Here is a 14,349-nt window from a genome sequence, read left to right as displayed (position 1 = left end):
TAATTAACAATAATAATAAAAATCATGAATCTCACAGGGTGGGCAGTCTGAGGCCCACCCCATGGCTCCGCCCCTGCCGCCGGGACCCATTTCACCCATTTTATGGACGGACGGACCGTTCCGTCCCTGGGACGGAATGGCCAGCTCTAATACATGTAAACACAGGGCACATGTGGAATACATGATGGAAGGAAAGTAAAAGTAAACAATAATGAAAGTAAAGTGAGATGTGGGCGTAAACCCGTAGATGGTGTGATGTAACAGCTGGAAAATGACCTACTTGGTCATGGTTACGATCTCAATCCAAAAGAATGAATGCCCAGTGAGGCCTGATAAAAACAACTACAGTATAAAGGAAACTCGTATATTTGATGGTGTCTCCAGCCTCCAAAGTGTTGTGGCCGACAACAAAAAGACACTTGGCCTGTTGGGGCCCAAATGTTAGGCTTCATTTTTAAAAAGGGATGAACAGCGACTCACAGAATGCATCCACCGCTCTCTGGGGAGGGGAAGACAAATCCTGCCAAAAGAGATGCACACGAGGGCAAAGGAAGCGAGATTATTTCCTGTGAGAGGGCGAGAAGAGATAAAAAAACAAATTCAGCCATTTCCCATTTTATGAGCCCCTCCATCTAGAGCAGCGTTAAACTGGAAGCCTTCACCGCAAACGAAAAGATGCCTGCGACCAGAATGATGACACATCAGTGTGTCCGATTTGATTTCATTTTCACGACTTCAGCACTCTGCAATTTAGCCTAAAGTGTCCCACATAATAGGATGATTGCTGCCGCCAAAGAAGTTGGGTTTTTTTTTAATTCGCCGCTCACAGCAGAAGGGCAACACTCAAATGCAAATATTTGTATTACGAATTCATCAGTTAAACAAATACCCCACGCCATCACAATAAATGTAATTCAAATTGTATGTTCAACACCTGCAGAATCCGGCACACTTTAACCTTACAAAATAAAAACGTATAAAAAAAAAAACCTAGAAAATAAAGTGACGCAAACTGCACAAAGGTAACCAGAAATGAGATTCAAACATTCTAACCACTAAAACCACTGTGATATTTATATTTAGGTCATATAGCCCTTAAAACCTTTAAAGCGCAAGTCAAGTCTAATATTTTCTTTACAAATTCGATGCACCCCCACTCGCATTCTGGTTGATATTGTGGAATATGAATTAAGCAGCAAAATCCACCTGTTTTTGTACATCTCAGGTATGACCTAACCCGAAGCGCTTGGTGCAAAATAATTCAAACAGAATAGAGCACAATAAAAGCCAAAGTTCAAAGACTGGTTGAGCATTCCAACCAGCATGCACCCTGACATTTATAATGCTTCTTTTTCACCTGAAACAAAGACGTGAGAGTCACATTGAAAAATGGGCCCCCCCACACGCACAACATTTATGCACTCTTGTGAGATTAGCGAGAGAAAAGACACAATTAGGGGAGAAGCGCTACATCCCGCTTTGTTTTCTAATTGATTGCAGCTCTAATGACATCCCGGTGTCTTACTACTGACTGATTGGATGTGATGAGAACCAAGTGGTTCCCCTTAACACCTGAGGAGGGTGCGAAAAAGACGCGTCAGCATAAATCAGGCGGACTATTTACATGTCATCAGTGCGGCGTGCGCGTGCAGTTTTCGACTCACCCAGGCTGTGAGCCACGCGTTGCTCCACTGAGACCTGTTATGAGAGATGATCGAGGAAACACGGTAACCTTTAAAACAACAATGTCACACAGAAGCAAGTGACTTTTCCACTACGGTGTAACGAACACTTGTTGGTGCTTTTGTTCATTCCATTATCCAACAGCAATGGACTGCTTCGGAGTATGCAAGTGAGATCATATTTTAGTGCAGCGAATATGAATCACTGGCTCTTATGTTTCTGTTTGCGGTTAGTTGACCTGTGCAAGACCATTTGTTGCTAGGCAGAATTTGCAGCGCACAATCATTTGCAACCCAAAGACAGTCATTACAATCATCCATTCACATCATCATAATTTTACAATACTGCTATATTTCACATTTCTTTGTACAGTTAATAATTATTTTGGCCTAACGCTAGTTTATATTGGGTGTAATTCCACTTCCGACCACTAGATGGTGTCACACTATTTAGTTTGAGACTGTAAATTTGAAAGAACGAAAAACAGGAAGTATTTCAGTACAGCCTTGTTTTGGGGGGAAATTATTGAATGTATCCTCTGTAATCCTGTTTTTTACACCTACAGAAAGAAACGGCTGTAGGTTTTTTTTTCATAATGTACGTCTTTTGGGCATGATTACTGGTGATTATTGTGAGATAAGTACACTGTTAATTCAGACACACACTACAAAGGAAATTATTGAGTTAATACAGTATGTCCTCCTTACCTTACGATGGACAGAGTGCTGTTTGGTCGGGTGTCTCAGCGGCTTTATTTACCAGCGCTGACTCCACTCACAATATGGACATAACGGCCACAACAGCGGCTGAGCCCGCCGGGGATCGTGAAGGGTTGAGACAAAGCAGATCCTCCCTCAGGCAGTTAAGCTCATCTCCCACTCCTTGGTTGTTAAAAATACTCGGCACTGTATTTGTTTTTAATGTCCCCTGCGCCCGGAAATGTTCACTTATACATGCGCGCATGTCTGCCTATTCTTGTGTACACGTGGGCTGGACAAAACTTGCGTAAGTACACTTTTTGTAAAAATTGTGGAATAACTTGTTTGCTGTTTCTGGTCAACCCCTTGCAAATTTTTGCTATCCATTATGGTAATTGTTTTTTCTTTTAGTCCTCCTTGTCCATTGTGTGTCTATTGTCCAGCAGTAAATTACACACGTTGCATCTCCGCGGACCCAACATGGACGCACCGTGTTGAAATGTTGCCATAAAAGTGAAATATATCAATATAGTGGTGTATTTTTCAGCTTTGATGCATTTTTCCAAGCTAAACTAATTTCTACCAGTCAAGCCATACGTAAAATAAAAGAAACCTTCCTTTAATCTAAAATGCATCCTTTTGATCCCCAAGGTGCTTTAGCATTGCCGACTGCCGGCATTACACGCACATTACAGTGTTTTCAGACATTTTTATATTGATGCATGGAAGCTTTTTACGTTAAATAATAAACCCGAAACACAATTCCTCAAACGCATTGGGACATTTAACTGCAGTCTTTAAAGCCTCGTAAGGCGAGAGAAGCGGAATTCAAGGATGCAAAAATGCTTGCGATGCAAATTAGAAATCCTCCACAGACCAGAGCAGCCGGACCACCTTACTAATATGCAGCCCCTGAGCTGCTGTGGTGCTGCTGCTTTCCTCTGCTAGTTGCCTTTTGATTTATTCATGCAACCTTTGAAATATTAATGGCAGGAGACTTCAAAGTCAGTGATTTAAAGGGTTGCTCAAAGGCAGCGGGGTAGCAGGTGATATAGCAACGGCTGTCAGATTCTGCACCACTGAGTCCACTGGCCAGACCAAAAAAAAAAAGAAATGAATTAAGCAACCAGAAAGAAAAACAAACAAACATCACCAGAGACGCGAAGAAGTTGCTTCCCATTATCGACTGAAGCCGAAGCGCCTAAAATGTGAAACTGTGTTTTTCCCCACAGTGTCAGGAAGAGTCTATGGAATTTTACCCCGAGGGCAGCATAGATTCAGTAACAAGCCTGAAGCCAGGGGAAAAAAAAAAAAGTGTGGCAACAACACATTTATATTTATTACAAATATGCAGAATGGTTCGCTTCAAGTAACATGGCAACTTGGATTAAGAATGTTGAAATGAGTAGTGTACTTTAACGCGTGCGATGTGTTTCTTCCTACATCTTAGCACCCAGTCCGTCCGCTCTGACCGCCGACGATAAGACTTTGCTCTGGAGGAATTCGCACACTAACGGAGCGACCGCCTTGGGGTTGTTCAGATGGACATGATGGCCGCCGGGTACCTTCACCACCGAATGCTGAGTGGAAGGAAACAGGAGACAAGTGGAGGAAACCTCAAGATACACCCCTTTTCCACCGTCAAACATTATTTATCTGAGCTGCGTAGCATCAGCCTCATTAGCAGAACTTGACCACATTCCATTATGTAGGTCACTTGATGAAACATTCACAATGCTGCTTTAGCATCACTGCAGCGGCGGCTTTCCATTTGTATGCCTACGGGCTTGTCTTAAAGGGAAGTCAACCCAAACATATTTTTTTTCAAGAATATGTTCTATGCAGGCTCGCTGATAAATTGTGCGTTTGTGGAATAAGAGTTAATCCACCCGTTTTTAGCCATCTCCGGGGGCGGCCATTTTGTCACTTCCGTCGACTGAAAATGTCATCACAGTGCCTCAAGGTTCAGGTAACGACCAATCACGGCTCACCTGTTTTCTGAAGCAGAGCCGTGATTGGTCGTGACCTGAACCTTTAGACACTGTGATGTAGGGGTGGGCGATATGACGATATTAGAGCGTTAAGGCCTTTAACGTGTTGACGATCTCATAAAGCCGAAAGATCGTTTGATCGTCTACAGAGCACATTCTATACAGTTTAGCTCTATGGCGGCTCGAAGCCGCTGACGCATACCCGACCAACCAATCACAGCACGCACAGTGCACCGTACGTGACACTCCCCGCCTCCCTGTTTGTTTGTATAGCGGGAAGTCACCACGAACAGAGTTGGTCCCGAAAAGAAACTCCACATCCACAGTGTCGATTTCGTTTGGCTTTTCCTCGGCGGAGAGAGCGCAAACCAGTTATTTGCAAAGTTTGCAGGGACTCGGCTTGGACGCCAGATTGCAACGCGACAAACAATGAAGATAATGGTCAAAAATGTGAAAATTAGTCTAAAAAAAAACGATGTAAAAAAAGAATCATGATAAAATCATGATTGTGATTTTATTTTTTTTAAATCGTGATGTGATATTTTTGGCCCACCGCTACTGTTATGTCATTTTCAGTGGACAGAAGTAACAAAATGGCCGCCCGCTGAGATGGCTAAAGGCTGGATTTTGTTGCTTAACTCATATTTCACAAACACAATATTAATCAGAATGCCGTGTTTCAACTAGTGGGCCTGCATAGAACATATTCTTGAAAAAAATATGTTTGGGTTGACTTCCGCTTTAATATCAGTCTGCCAGTCTTTCAGAGTCTTTGGGCCTATTTGCGTTAATGCAGACTTTTTGGTGTTCTGTCATTTTCTCTGCGTATTCCCGTCTGACTGTCAGTCAGTCAGTTGGTCGGTTTGTTTGTCTGTTGGATTGACAAAAGTGTTGTTCAATCAGTGTCAATGTGAGGGTCGATGGTTCTGTCTCTCTGCAATTGCGGCTGTCTGGGAGTGGGCCTGTCTCACTCTCTATTGGACGGGTGAGTCCGATGACGTTGGTCCGTCAAAAGACTTTTATTTTCTATTTTTACTGTCTCCTTTTTGTTCAGTCAATCTGTCTGTACTGTTTGTAATTCTGTCTGTCTGCAAAGCCTTGACACCTCTTTGCTGTTTTGGAGGGCTGTCTGTTTTTCTTTTGGTCAGCATATCGATCAGTGTTTTTTGTCTTTTTGAACTCATTCACTGCCAGACATTTTCGGACCTTTAACACTGTTTGAAAAAAAATTGAAAAAAAATGTAAATAAATTCCTGGGATTGAATGGCTGGACTGTGAAAACACAAATGAATTCGAAATGAAGTCAAATGAATTTTGACCTTAAGCACCTCGTTCTGGCTGACATAACTAATTCATTTCTGTTTTGGGGTTATTTTCTCTCTAGACAATGATTTAATGTACTAATTTGCTGTTCATAGCTGGCTGCTCTCCACTTTGACGTGGTTCCAGTGGACTATGAAAAGTGCTGTACACAAAGGCACTTTTTCTGTACACAAAGGCACTTTTTCTGGTGTGCGGCGACACAACATTAGCTTAGCGATTAGCATGGGCTTTGTAAGTTCTCTCTTGCTCGGTTTTGCAATGCGTCGCTATTTACTGCATGTTTACATCTGTAAACACTGTGCCACATGATTTTTTTTATTTTTTATTTTTTTTGGGGGGACGTCACTCCACGCCGTGCTTTGTGCTCATGCCCGTCATATCACGGATGTGTTGCGTTCACATTAGAAGTCGCACGTTTTTGTAATGCAAACGAGTACATAAAAGATTGGCTCAGACAAAAAAATCGGACTCGGCCATCAGTGTGAACATAGCCTTAGGTCTGACTAAATGATCAGACAGGTCAATTGGCCTGTTTGTTGTCCTGTTTCTTTGTCCTTCTGTCAGAATGTCGATAGCTGTCTGTTGTTCTGACTGGCTGACTGTCATCAGTTGAGGCTGCGAGTAGGCCTGTTTGTCTATCATTTAGACGGTCGGTCTGTTCCCTGCATCGGTCAGCTGTTTGGTCTGTTTTTTTGGTCTGACTGCCTCACTCTGTCTGTACCTTTACCCACTATAAATATAACAGCATCTACAAGCACACTTACTCTGCATGAGCACACTTACATTTTTGTGTCTATAGCCCTGCAGAAGCGCTGATGTAAATTTCTTTTGGTCCGGTTCTGCAAATATTTTCTCAAAGCCTTCATCAGCACTGGGGGGGAAAAAAAAAAAAAAGATGAGCTGTAGAATTCCAATTCTTAAGTGCAGCAAAAGAGTGCATCCATTATTATATGTGGCTGATAAATGAATAACTCACAGAACCACTAGAACGGATGCTTGTATCCTGGAGAGCAGCTCCAGACTCTGCTCCAAGCTGATACGAGCTATGTTTTTCTTCATGCAAAAAAAAAAAAAAAAACATTGTTAATGCATGCGACGTCTTGGAGATAAAACGTACAACAGGAACCTACCAAATTGATACGGAAGTCACGTGAGAAGACAACTCCTACATGACAAGATCACAGTGAATTTACAGAAGAAAACAAAATTTGGGATTGTTACGAGCGAGGAGCATGAGAGCAGAGAAAATGCGAAAACAAACCTCCTTCAACTTGAACAAGGCCGCGTTCTAAAAGGTGGCACGCAGACGCCTCAGACAGAGCTGGGTTTGCTGCCAACAACCTGAGACAAAAAGAAAGAAAATCAATAGGCAGATGCTAAATGGAGTAGTCTAAAAGACAAAAACAAGACTGTGCTGTACCTCTCAACTGCTTTCTCATAAGTGTAAACTCGCTCAGTCTTTTCAGGCTTCTTTTCAAACTGAAGCATGTCATCCATTCCCTGCCGAATTATTTTAGGCATTTCTTTCTGTGAACAAAACCATATTGTGAGACGTCAATGTGCTGTGGGGGATTCGGGTGAATTTTATCATTTGAAATGTATCCAAATTATGATTTATTTATTTTTTGCAAGCATGTGACACTTATCCAAAACTCTGTAGCCATAATTAAAAATAATTTTGTGGAAACTTATCATTCATCGGAAAAAAAAAAAAATCACAATTTCCTGTCAATGTGCCGATTGCTTTAACCTCCTACCAGCCATCCTGAAATATTTCTGAACCTTACACACTTTGTAGTAGCGTGGTTTTCCCAAGGGAAAGACTGGCCCACATTTCTGGCGTGGTAATGCATCTGAGATTGTGTTCCTGAACCAATTGTAGTTTTTCTCTTTGAATGCGAGTACGTGTTTTGAGGGATTAAACAGAAAGTTGAGGCATAACAACTCCAAAATAATGCTCAGTGAGAAGAGCAATTGACATTTTAATAAGCTCAGGGTGTGTATTCACTCAAAGATCATGTGAGATGATCCACCCAAGTATAATGTCATGTTAATGAGCTTTTACTGTATGTTGTTAGTATTGTATATAAAAATATTGGTTTAGGCTTAATAATGTTTAAACAACACTCAAGGGTCATACAAACATTTTAAAAAATGGATGTGCTGAAAAACAACATACATTTGGAAATGATATTTGAAATGAATAGTGGTTTTCCGTGAAAATATAACAAGAAACTCTGAGTAGTCTGAAAATGAGATGACATTCTTCAATTGTGACCACAAGAGAGGTGACAAGGAACTGTAATTCCAAAACAGCGGGGTTCTCGGGAAAGAGAAATCATTCTTTTAAGTTTACCGGATCAGTGGGTAAGAATCCATACGAGTCCAGCATTACACAAGCTTCCACCATCTCAGGGAAAAGAGCACTGAACTGCATCAAACACAAGGCGGATCGAAGTCAGCACTGATCACGACGACTGTCAAATGGCGGCTAAAAATAATGACACAGGTGAAACGACACACTTGCACATCTTACCATTCCAGCAATATTACCCCCTGAAAAAAAAAAAAAAAAAAAAAAGAGGAAGATGAGAACATTTACCAAGGAGCAGTATTCAAATGGATGTGCCTAATGCAAGGCTATGCTCACCCATACTGTGGCCCAGGATGGAGAACCTGCGCCAGCGGAGGGCTGTGGGAGTTAATTTCACAGATCATCAGGCAGCTACTGCATCTCATCATAATAGTACACATCACATTGGTTTTACTTGTCATAGAACATCAGGGCTTGGTGAGCACCGATGGCCAATGTGATTGAAATCAACAAGGGCCTTTTTTTTTTTTTTAACTACCGGTAAGCAGCCTATATCAAATGATAGCAGGCGTATGCAAATTAGATTAACACAACAACATGCTATCAAAGCCGACGAGAAAATAAAATGCACTTACTGTCAACAACTCTCTGAATATCAGCCACATATGAAGTAAAGGCGTAAAAGACGCCAGGGGGACGGTGTGAGGACAGACCGTGACCTGCCAGGTCCACCGCCACGTATCTGCACTCTGAGAGGAAGAGATGAGAGATGACTGACAAACAGACAGCTAATGATGCTATTATAATTTGTTCCCCCCTTGAATACGCAAGTGCTTGAAAGGATCTCCGCCATTATTAAGTCCAGGCTTACAAAACTGAACAAAGATATTTTTATGTTACCATAATTTCATGAGAATAACACACACTTGAATATTATACACCTCCTTCAATAGCAATTACTGTATATCTCTGGATATAATATGATACGGTCTCACGATTTGCTGGGCACCCGCGGCCTGATTTCATATGCGCCCTAAAACATTTTGCATTATAAAGCATAAGCGATGGCCACGATCGCTTCTTATCAAATCAACAGAGGGGAACCACTAAATCCTTTTGATATTAAAATTGAGGGTAACACTACATATAACATTTTTTTGTTGGTTATTTTTTGGAGGGGACGGGGCGGGGGCGTGCTGGGGTTCCTCTATTTAAAAAAAAAAACAGTGTGTTGCCAATATGAAATCAATGAGCCGCTACAGAACGTAAGTACATGACAACTGACTCGTTTCCTCTATTTTTCGTGATGACATTTTTGTGTGATCACATCGCGCAGGTAATTAAAAAAAATTAATTCATGTCTTTAACTAATGATCTATAATTGATATATAATACATACTATAATGAGGGGAAAAGCCGAAAGGATAACAACAACTGTATGATTGATTGGCTTGTGAAATCAAACACTTTCTTCTGGTGCATAATCTTTATAATTCAGTCCACACTTGAGGAAACCTTGAGGCTTCAAGATCTCAGCTTCATTCTTTTCTTGAAAACTGGTCACATGCTATTTCATGGTCAACGGGGGGAGAATTGCTGACAGTGACTGAATACCCACCTGCCTCATTTGGATTTGTATTATTTATTGGACAAACAACAGTAAACCTTTATATGTATGTGGAATGTTTTTATTTACCTTGAGGTAGAAGGGGAATAAGAGTGTTGAAGGTACCACAGTTGTCAGCCCAGCCGTGCAGGCACAGCACCGGACGGCCATCCTCAGGACCCCAAATTTTCCCTCTGATCTCTCCCCAGGGAACTGATACTGATAGTTCTGGCACAGGAGGTTTATGATAATGACCACAAACCTGACCTGATACATCCTACATAACATACATAATCATATACCTACTTATGAGGTACAGTGAGGTTTGAAGGTTACATTACACATACAATACTTAGTCTGTCAAATTATTATATTAGATGGAAGAGTTGAGCCTTTGACTATTTGTAGTAGTAATATCCCTTTTATATGTTTTTAGTTCGTTGTTTATGTGATTAGTCTATTTATGATGGAATTGGGTACAGTACAAAAATGTAACACAAATGAAACAGTCATTCAAGGGAAAAAATTAACAGACGTTACCTGTTTGTTTCATTGGCACCGTGGACAGGTTTCTAATGTTTTTTAAAACTCGTATCATCGAAGAACGCGTGAAGTTCTGGTTAATTAAATGAAAAAAAGTTTAGATTACTTTAGACTTTCTGATTGCTTGGGTTAAAAAGAAACCAGGAGATAGATGTTATCTTTGGGAAACGATTCTAGTTTGGCCGACTACTGGTATAGTTTTCCGGGTTTGTTACGCCACGTGATTAAAACAGAAGAAGCGATTGGACAAACACGGATGTTGGAGCTACGGCGTGACCAATGACCGTTCAGAGAAAGTGTGTGCGCGTGTTTGTGTAACCTTTCACCAGTAATTTCAAGTGCAGTGGTTGTATTCAAACTTTTTACACTATCACACTAATAATGATTTAGCTCTACAAATTTCAAAAAGAAAAAAAAAAGCTCTACACATTAATGAACGAGAAAACGAGACAATGACTTGATGCCGAAAATGTATTATTAAAGTGGAAGTAAACCCGTCAAAACTTTATTTTATAGATGTGCGAAATGAAACTATAATATTTTTTCTTTTTCATCCAAGTATCCCCTTACCAGCGCAAAGCGTTTTTGGATGGAAAAGAAAGACAGAGTGCATTGTCTGATTTCTTAAACTTTGGTACTCCATTTGTAGTGGTATCTCTAGAACTATTTGGACATAAAAAGATATAACTAGATAAAAAGAAAGAAAGAATTAACTTAATCACAAATAAAGATTTGCGCACACACTTGGTCTTGTGCTAGCTTCATTGAGGATCTTTGTCATTTTTAGTAGTAGGGAGTCAACTCTTTTTTTTTTCCATTGATGCTACTTTTTAAATCTATTATAAAACTCATGTACCCCCTGAATTGCCTTTGCATACTCCCATTAGAGAACCACTGTTTTAGACTACTATGCAAATATTTGATACGAATTAAGGAAGAAAACTCTTCCCAATCTGCATTTGCCTTTACAAAACATACATTTGAATAATTGTTGGATGTAGCACTGCAAAACTAGAATCACAATGATAAGCAAATTGAAAAAAAAAAACATGTTTAGGTTGTCAGTCCCAATTAAGTGATCACTAATATTGTATTATTCAAGCTATTTACTACTTAATTTAATCTAAATGGAAGATCATAGAAACGTGACTATGCACTTTGCTGTTGGACTGCTTTTTCTGGAAGTCATTCAGTGCTATCTGGTGCTCGAAATAACAGCTAAAGGCTGCAAGTTTGGGATCCAATTAACAGCAGCATTAGGCCTTGGAAAAATCAATGCTGTATCCCCTGTATTTTTTAGTTTGAAGTGTTGCTTTTCTGCAGTTCAGGGTAACGCTAATACACCACACGCACATTCTATGAGGACAGTGTTTGACTGTGCATCATTCTGCTAATGACCCTGTTTATCTAGATTCCTGAGTGGCAGCCTTATGCGTGGCGTTGAGGTGTTGAAGCCATTTGGAGAAATGTGATGGCAGGAGTCGGGGCTGGGATATTTTGGTGATGGGACACAGGGAGGGAATATAAAAGGTTTCGGATGGATGAGAGGTCATACCAAGAAGAATTGGATAAAGTAGCAGGATCGTTTATATTTTCACAGGTAGGTTTTGCTATTTTACCGGCTGCATCATTTTATTTGAAAATTGCATTTTATTGGCTGAAGTGAAGGACTTGACTAAGATTGTATGACAATTTGTCTTTGGGATTCCAAAATAAACATGCATATGTTTTAAGAAAATGCCACACAATGCCGCTTCAATGAGGGCGAAGCTTAGGTAATGTATTCATAATGACTTTCATGCAACGCCTAATGGCTGCTGGCCATCAAATGTAATACTGGAACAAAAGGATAATAGTCTGGGTTTTTCCTCCTCCTTTCCCTTTGAATTTCTCTCCAATTAGCTTTGTATTCCCCAGTGTTCTCTAATCTTCTCCCCGCACAGTTTCTTCAAACATATCCTTAAGTCATGGCTGACTTTGACACAATTCTGAAGTTTTGGGCGCCAGTTGAGGCGGACTTCAACACCTACGGAGGTCTGGTTCTAACTCGGTCAGTTGCTTTTGGGATAAGATACAGTACGAGACAAAAAGGGTAATTGATAAAAGCCAGCAACCAGAGTACTTTCTCTTCACAGTTTATTCACTGAGCACCCTGAGACCCAGAAGCTGTTCCCCAAGTTTGCAGGAATCGCCCAAGGTGACCTGGCCGGAAACTCGGACATTTCTGCCCACGGTGTCACAGTGCTTAAGAAATTGGGGGAGCTGCTGAAAGCGAAAGGCAATCACGCCGGCGTCCTCAAACCTCTGTCCAAGACCCACGCCACAAAACATAAGATAGCACTCATCAATTTCAAGGTCAAATTGAAATATGTTCCAGGACTGGTGTCACAAAAGATATATTTCAAATCCAAACCACAAATGTTCCTCCTCAAAATCATTCTGCTGGGGTTAAATTACACTTTCACAGTTTTCTCTCTCTCTGGAAGGATTATTCTGGGATCTTCTGCAGCTCTGTTGTCACAATTTCAAATCTGGTCTCCTTGATGATCCCCTCAGGCTTAAGAAAGAGGTTAAAAAAAAATTGCAGCGCCAGGTAAAGAGGGAGGCTGCTCCAGCACGTTGATGCACTTCTCGTCAGGAACTGTCAGATGCTCGAGGCATTGCGAAGAAGCATCGAGTTGCTCTGCCACATGTCTCGTCTCATCTCGAGCACCGAATGAAGCAAACGATGCAGGATTTCTGTGCTGTTTGGGTTTGAAATCTCTTTCACGGCACGAGTCCTGGAATCTTTCTGACACATATTTTAGTCCTCTCTGATCGTGTGTCGGTAATATGCGGTCTTATCTGCTGTTTGGCTCTTTTACAGCTGATCACAGAAGTCATCGCAAAGGTTTTGGAGGAGAAGGCAGGTCTGGACAGCGCTGGGAAGCAGGCTTTGAATAACGCGATGGACGTCGTCATTGCCGACATTGACGCCGACTACAAAGAGCTGGGCTTTGCCGGCTGATGCTATCTTGCAGAAAGAAATATGGCTATTTGAAAATGTGTCAACTTTTAGATCTGATATTTTTGAATGAAGATTGTAAGTAGTAAAATAGTTAAATATTACCAATTGTAGAGCATTCAGTGCATTGGATAAATATTGCACAAATCTGTGATACATAGAATAAAATGTTTTATTTTGTGCAGATTTGTAACTGCTTGATCAGTAATAAAAACGAGGAAATAATCAAGCCTGACTGTATTGACTAACAGGATGCAAATTTAAACCCAATCTGCGGAATGGTTTAAGAAAGCCAAATTCAAGATTTTTAAAGACATTTTTAAAGGACACTTAGGCCACATTTAAAGGGGACGTTAAGTCAAAGAAATTCTTGAGAATAATGTGGTATGTGCCCCCACTAGTCTATACGGCATTCTGATGAATATTTCATTTGTGAAATGTGAATTCCGCACCAAAATCTACACGTTTTTATCCATCTCCCAAATTTTTAGAAAGCCATTTTGTGTTTTTTATTGATATTGTGACAAAAATTTAAAACTTTGTCAATTACTACTTAGGCTACTGATTTGTTTTTTTTATTGCGGACCAACAAAACCCAACTGACCTATTTTGGGAAAATCAGCTTTAGACTCTCAGTCTTTAGCTATTTCCATTGTTAGCTAATCAGTGTTGAATGATTTACACATAAAACAAAAACGTTGTGATGTCAGCCACAATTCCAGACATTAAAGCGGAAGTCAACCCAAACATATTTGTTCCCAGCAGGCCCACTAGTTGAAACAAGGCATTCGGATCAATATTGCGTTTGTGGAATAAGAGTTAATCCACACGTTTTTAGCCATCTCGGGGAGCGGCCATTTTGTCACCTCTGTCAAGTAAAAATGACATCACAGCGTCTCAGGGTTCAGCTAATGACCAATTACGGCTCACCTGTTTTCTGAAGCTGAAGCCATGAGTGGTCGTTATCTGAGCCCTCAGACACTGTGCTGTCATTTTCAGTCGACAGAAGTGACAAAATGGCCGCCCCCTCAGATGGCTAAAACCGGGTGGATTTTGCTGCTTAACTCTTATTCGACAAACGCAATATAAATCAGAATGCCTTGTCTCAACTTGTGGGCCCGCACAGAATATTCTGGAAATAAAATGTTTGGGTTGACTTCCGCTTTATGGAGCGTGTTTTGTTTATA

The 14,349-nt window shown here is 40.7% G+C and overlaps 2 protein-coding genes across 3 annotated transcripts; one reads left to right on the top strand and one right to left on the bottom strand.

Moving 5' to 3' along the window:
• Positions 1 to 3,702: 3,702 nt before the first annotated feature.
• Positions 3,703 to 10,413, bottom strand: serhl (serine hydrolase like). 2 transcript variants are annotated; one of them, XM_086032442.1, is made up of 12 exons: positions 10,156 to 10,408; positions 9,706 to 9,843; positions 8,645 to 8,758; positions 8,346 to 8,387; positions 8,232 to 8,251; positions 8,052 to 8,126; positions 7,116 to 7,222; positions 6,957 to 7,036; positions 6,826 to 6,860; positions 6,672 to 6,748; positions 6,479 to 6,566; positions 3,703 to 3,961 (listed from the first exon to the last, which is right to left on the bottom strand). In XM_086032442.1, the coding sequence occupies exons 1-12, from the start codon at positions 10,211 to 10,213 to the stop codon at positions 3,821 to 3,823; spliced, it is 975 nt and encodes a 324-aa protein (XP_085888568.1). In that variant the 5' UTR covers positions 10,214 to 10,408; the 3' UTR covers positions 3,703 to 3,820. The 2 variants fall into 2 exon arrangements, with proteins under 2 accessions (XP_085888568.1, XP_085888569.1); XM_086032443.1 differs by lacking the exon at positions 9,706 to 9,843 and having other exon boundaries at positions 10,156 to 10,413.
• A 1,120-nt stretch (positions 10,414 to 11,533) lies between these two features.
• On the top strand, positions 11,534 to 13,309 carry mb (myoglobin). Its single transcript, XM_086032444.1, has 4 exons — positions 11,534 to 11,758; positions 12,061 to 12,208; positions 12,294 to 12,513; positions 13,025 to 13,309. Exons 2-4 carry the CDS (start codon positions 12,126 to 12,128, stop codon positions 13,163 to 13,165), a joined length of 444 nt encoding a protein of 147 aa, XP_085888570.1. The 5' UTR covers positions 11,534 to 11,758; positions 12,061 to 12,125; the 3' UTR covers positions 13,166 to 13,309.
• Positions 13,310 to 14,349: the final 1,040 nt, after the last annotated feature.

Source organism: Filicampus tigris, chromosome 6 (genome assembly GCF_054856515.1).
Source record: "Filicampus tigris isolate MCC_2025a chromosome 6, RoL_Ftig_1.0, whole genome shotgun sequence".
NCBI classification, from domain to species: domain Eukaryota; kingdom Metazoa; phylum Chordata; class Actinopteri; order Syngnathiformes; family Syngnathidae; genus Filicampus; species Filicampus tigris.
Note: the sequence above shows the minus strand (reverse complement) of the source record. Positions and strands in the feature narration are given on the sequence as shown.

What these genes read in the sequence shown, in the direction of transcription:
- serhl (XM_086032442.1), bottom strand. Translation starts at nt 10,213, where the DNA reads ATGATACGAGTTTTAAAAAACATTAGAAACCTGTCCACGGTGCCAATG. An exon ending in CATCCTGGGCCACAGTATGG is followed by an intron (nt 8,252 to 8,345) that starts GTGAGCATAGCC and finishes TTTTTTTTTCAG; the next exon opens with GGGGTAATATTGCTGGAATG. An exon ending in GGGGTAATATTGCTGGAATG is followed by an intron (nt 8,127 to 8,231) that starts GTAAGATGTGCA and finishes TGTTTGATGCAG; the next exon opens with TTCAGTGCTCTTTTCCCTGA.
- mb (XM_086032444.1), top strand. Translation starts at nt 12,126, where the DNA reads ATGGCTGACTTTGACACAATTCTGAAGTTTTGGGCGCCAGTTGAGGCG. An exon ending in GGAGGTCTGGTTCTAACTCG is followed by an intron (nt 12,209 to 12,293) that starts GTCAGTTGCTTT and finishes TTCTCTTCACAG; the next exon opens with TTTATTCACTGAGCACCCTG. An exon ending in TAGCACTCATCAATTTCAAG is followed by an intron (nt 12,514 to 13,024) that starts GTCAAATTGAAA and finishes GCTCTTTTACAG; the next exon opens with CTGATCACAGAAGTCATCGC.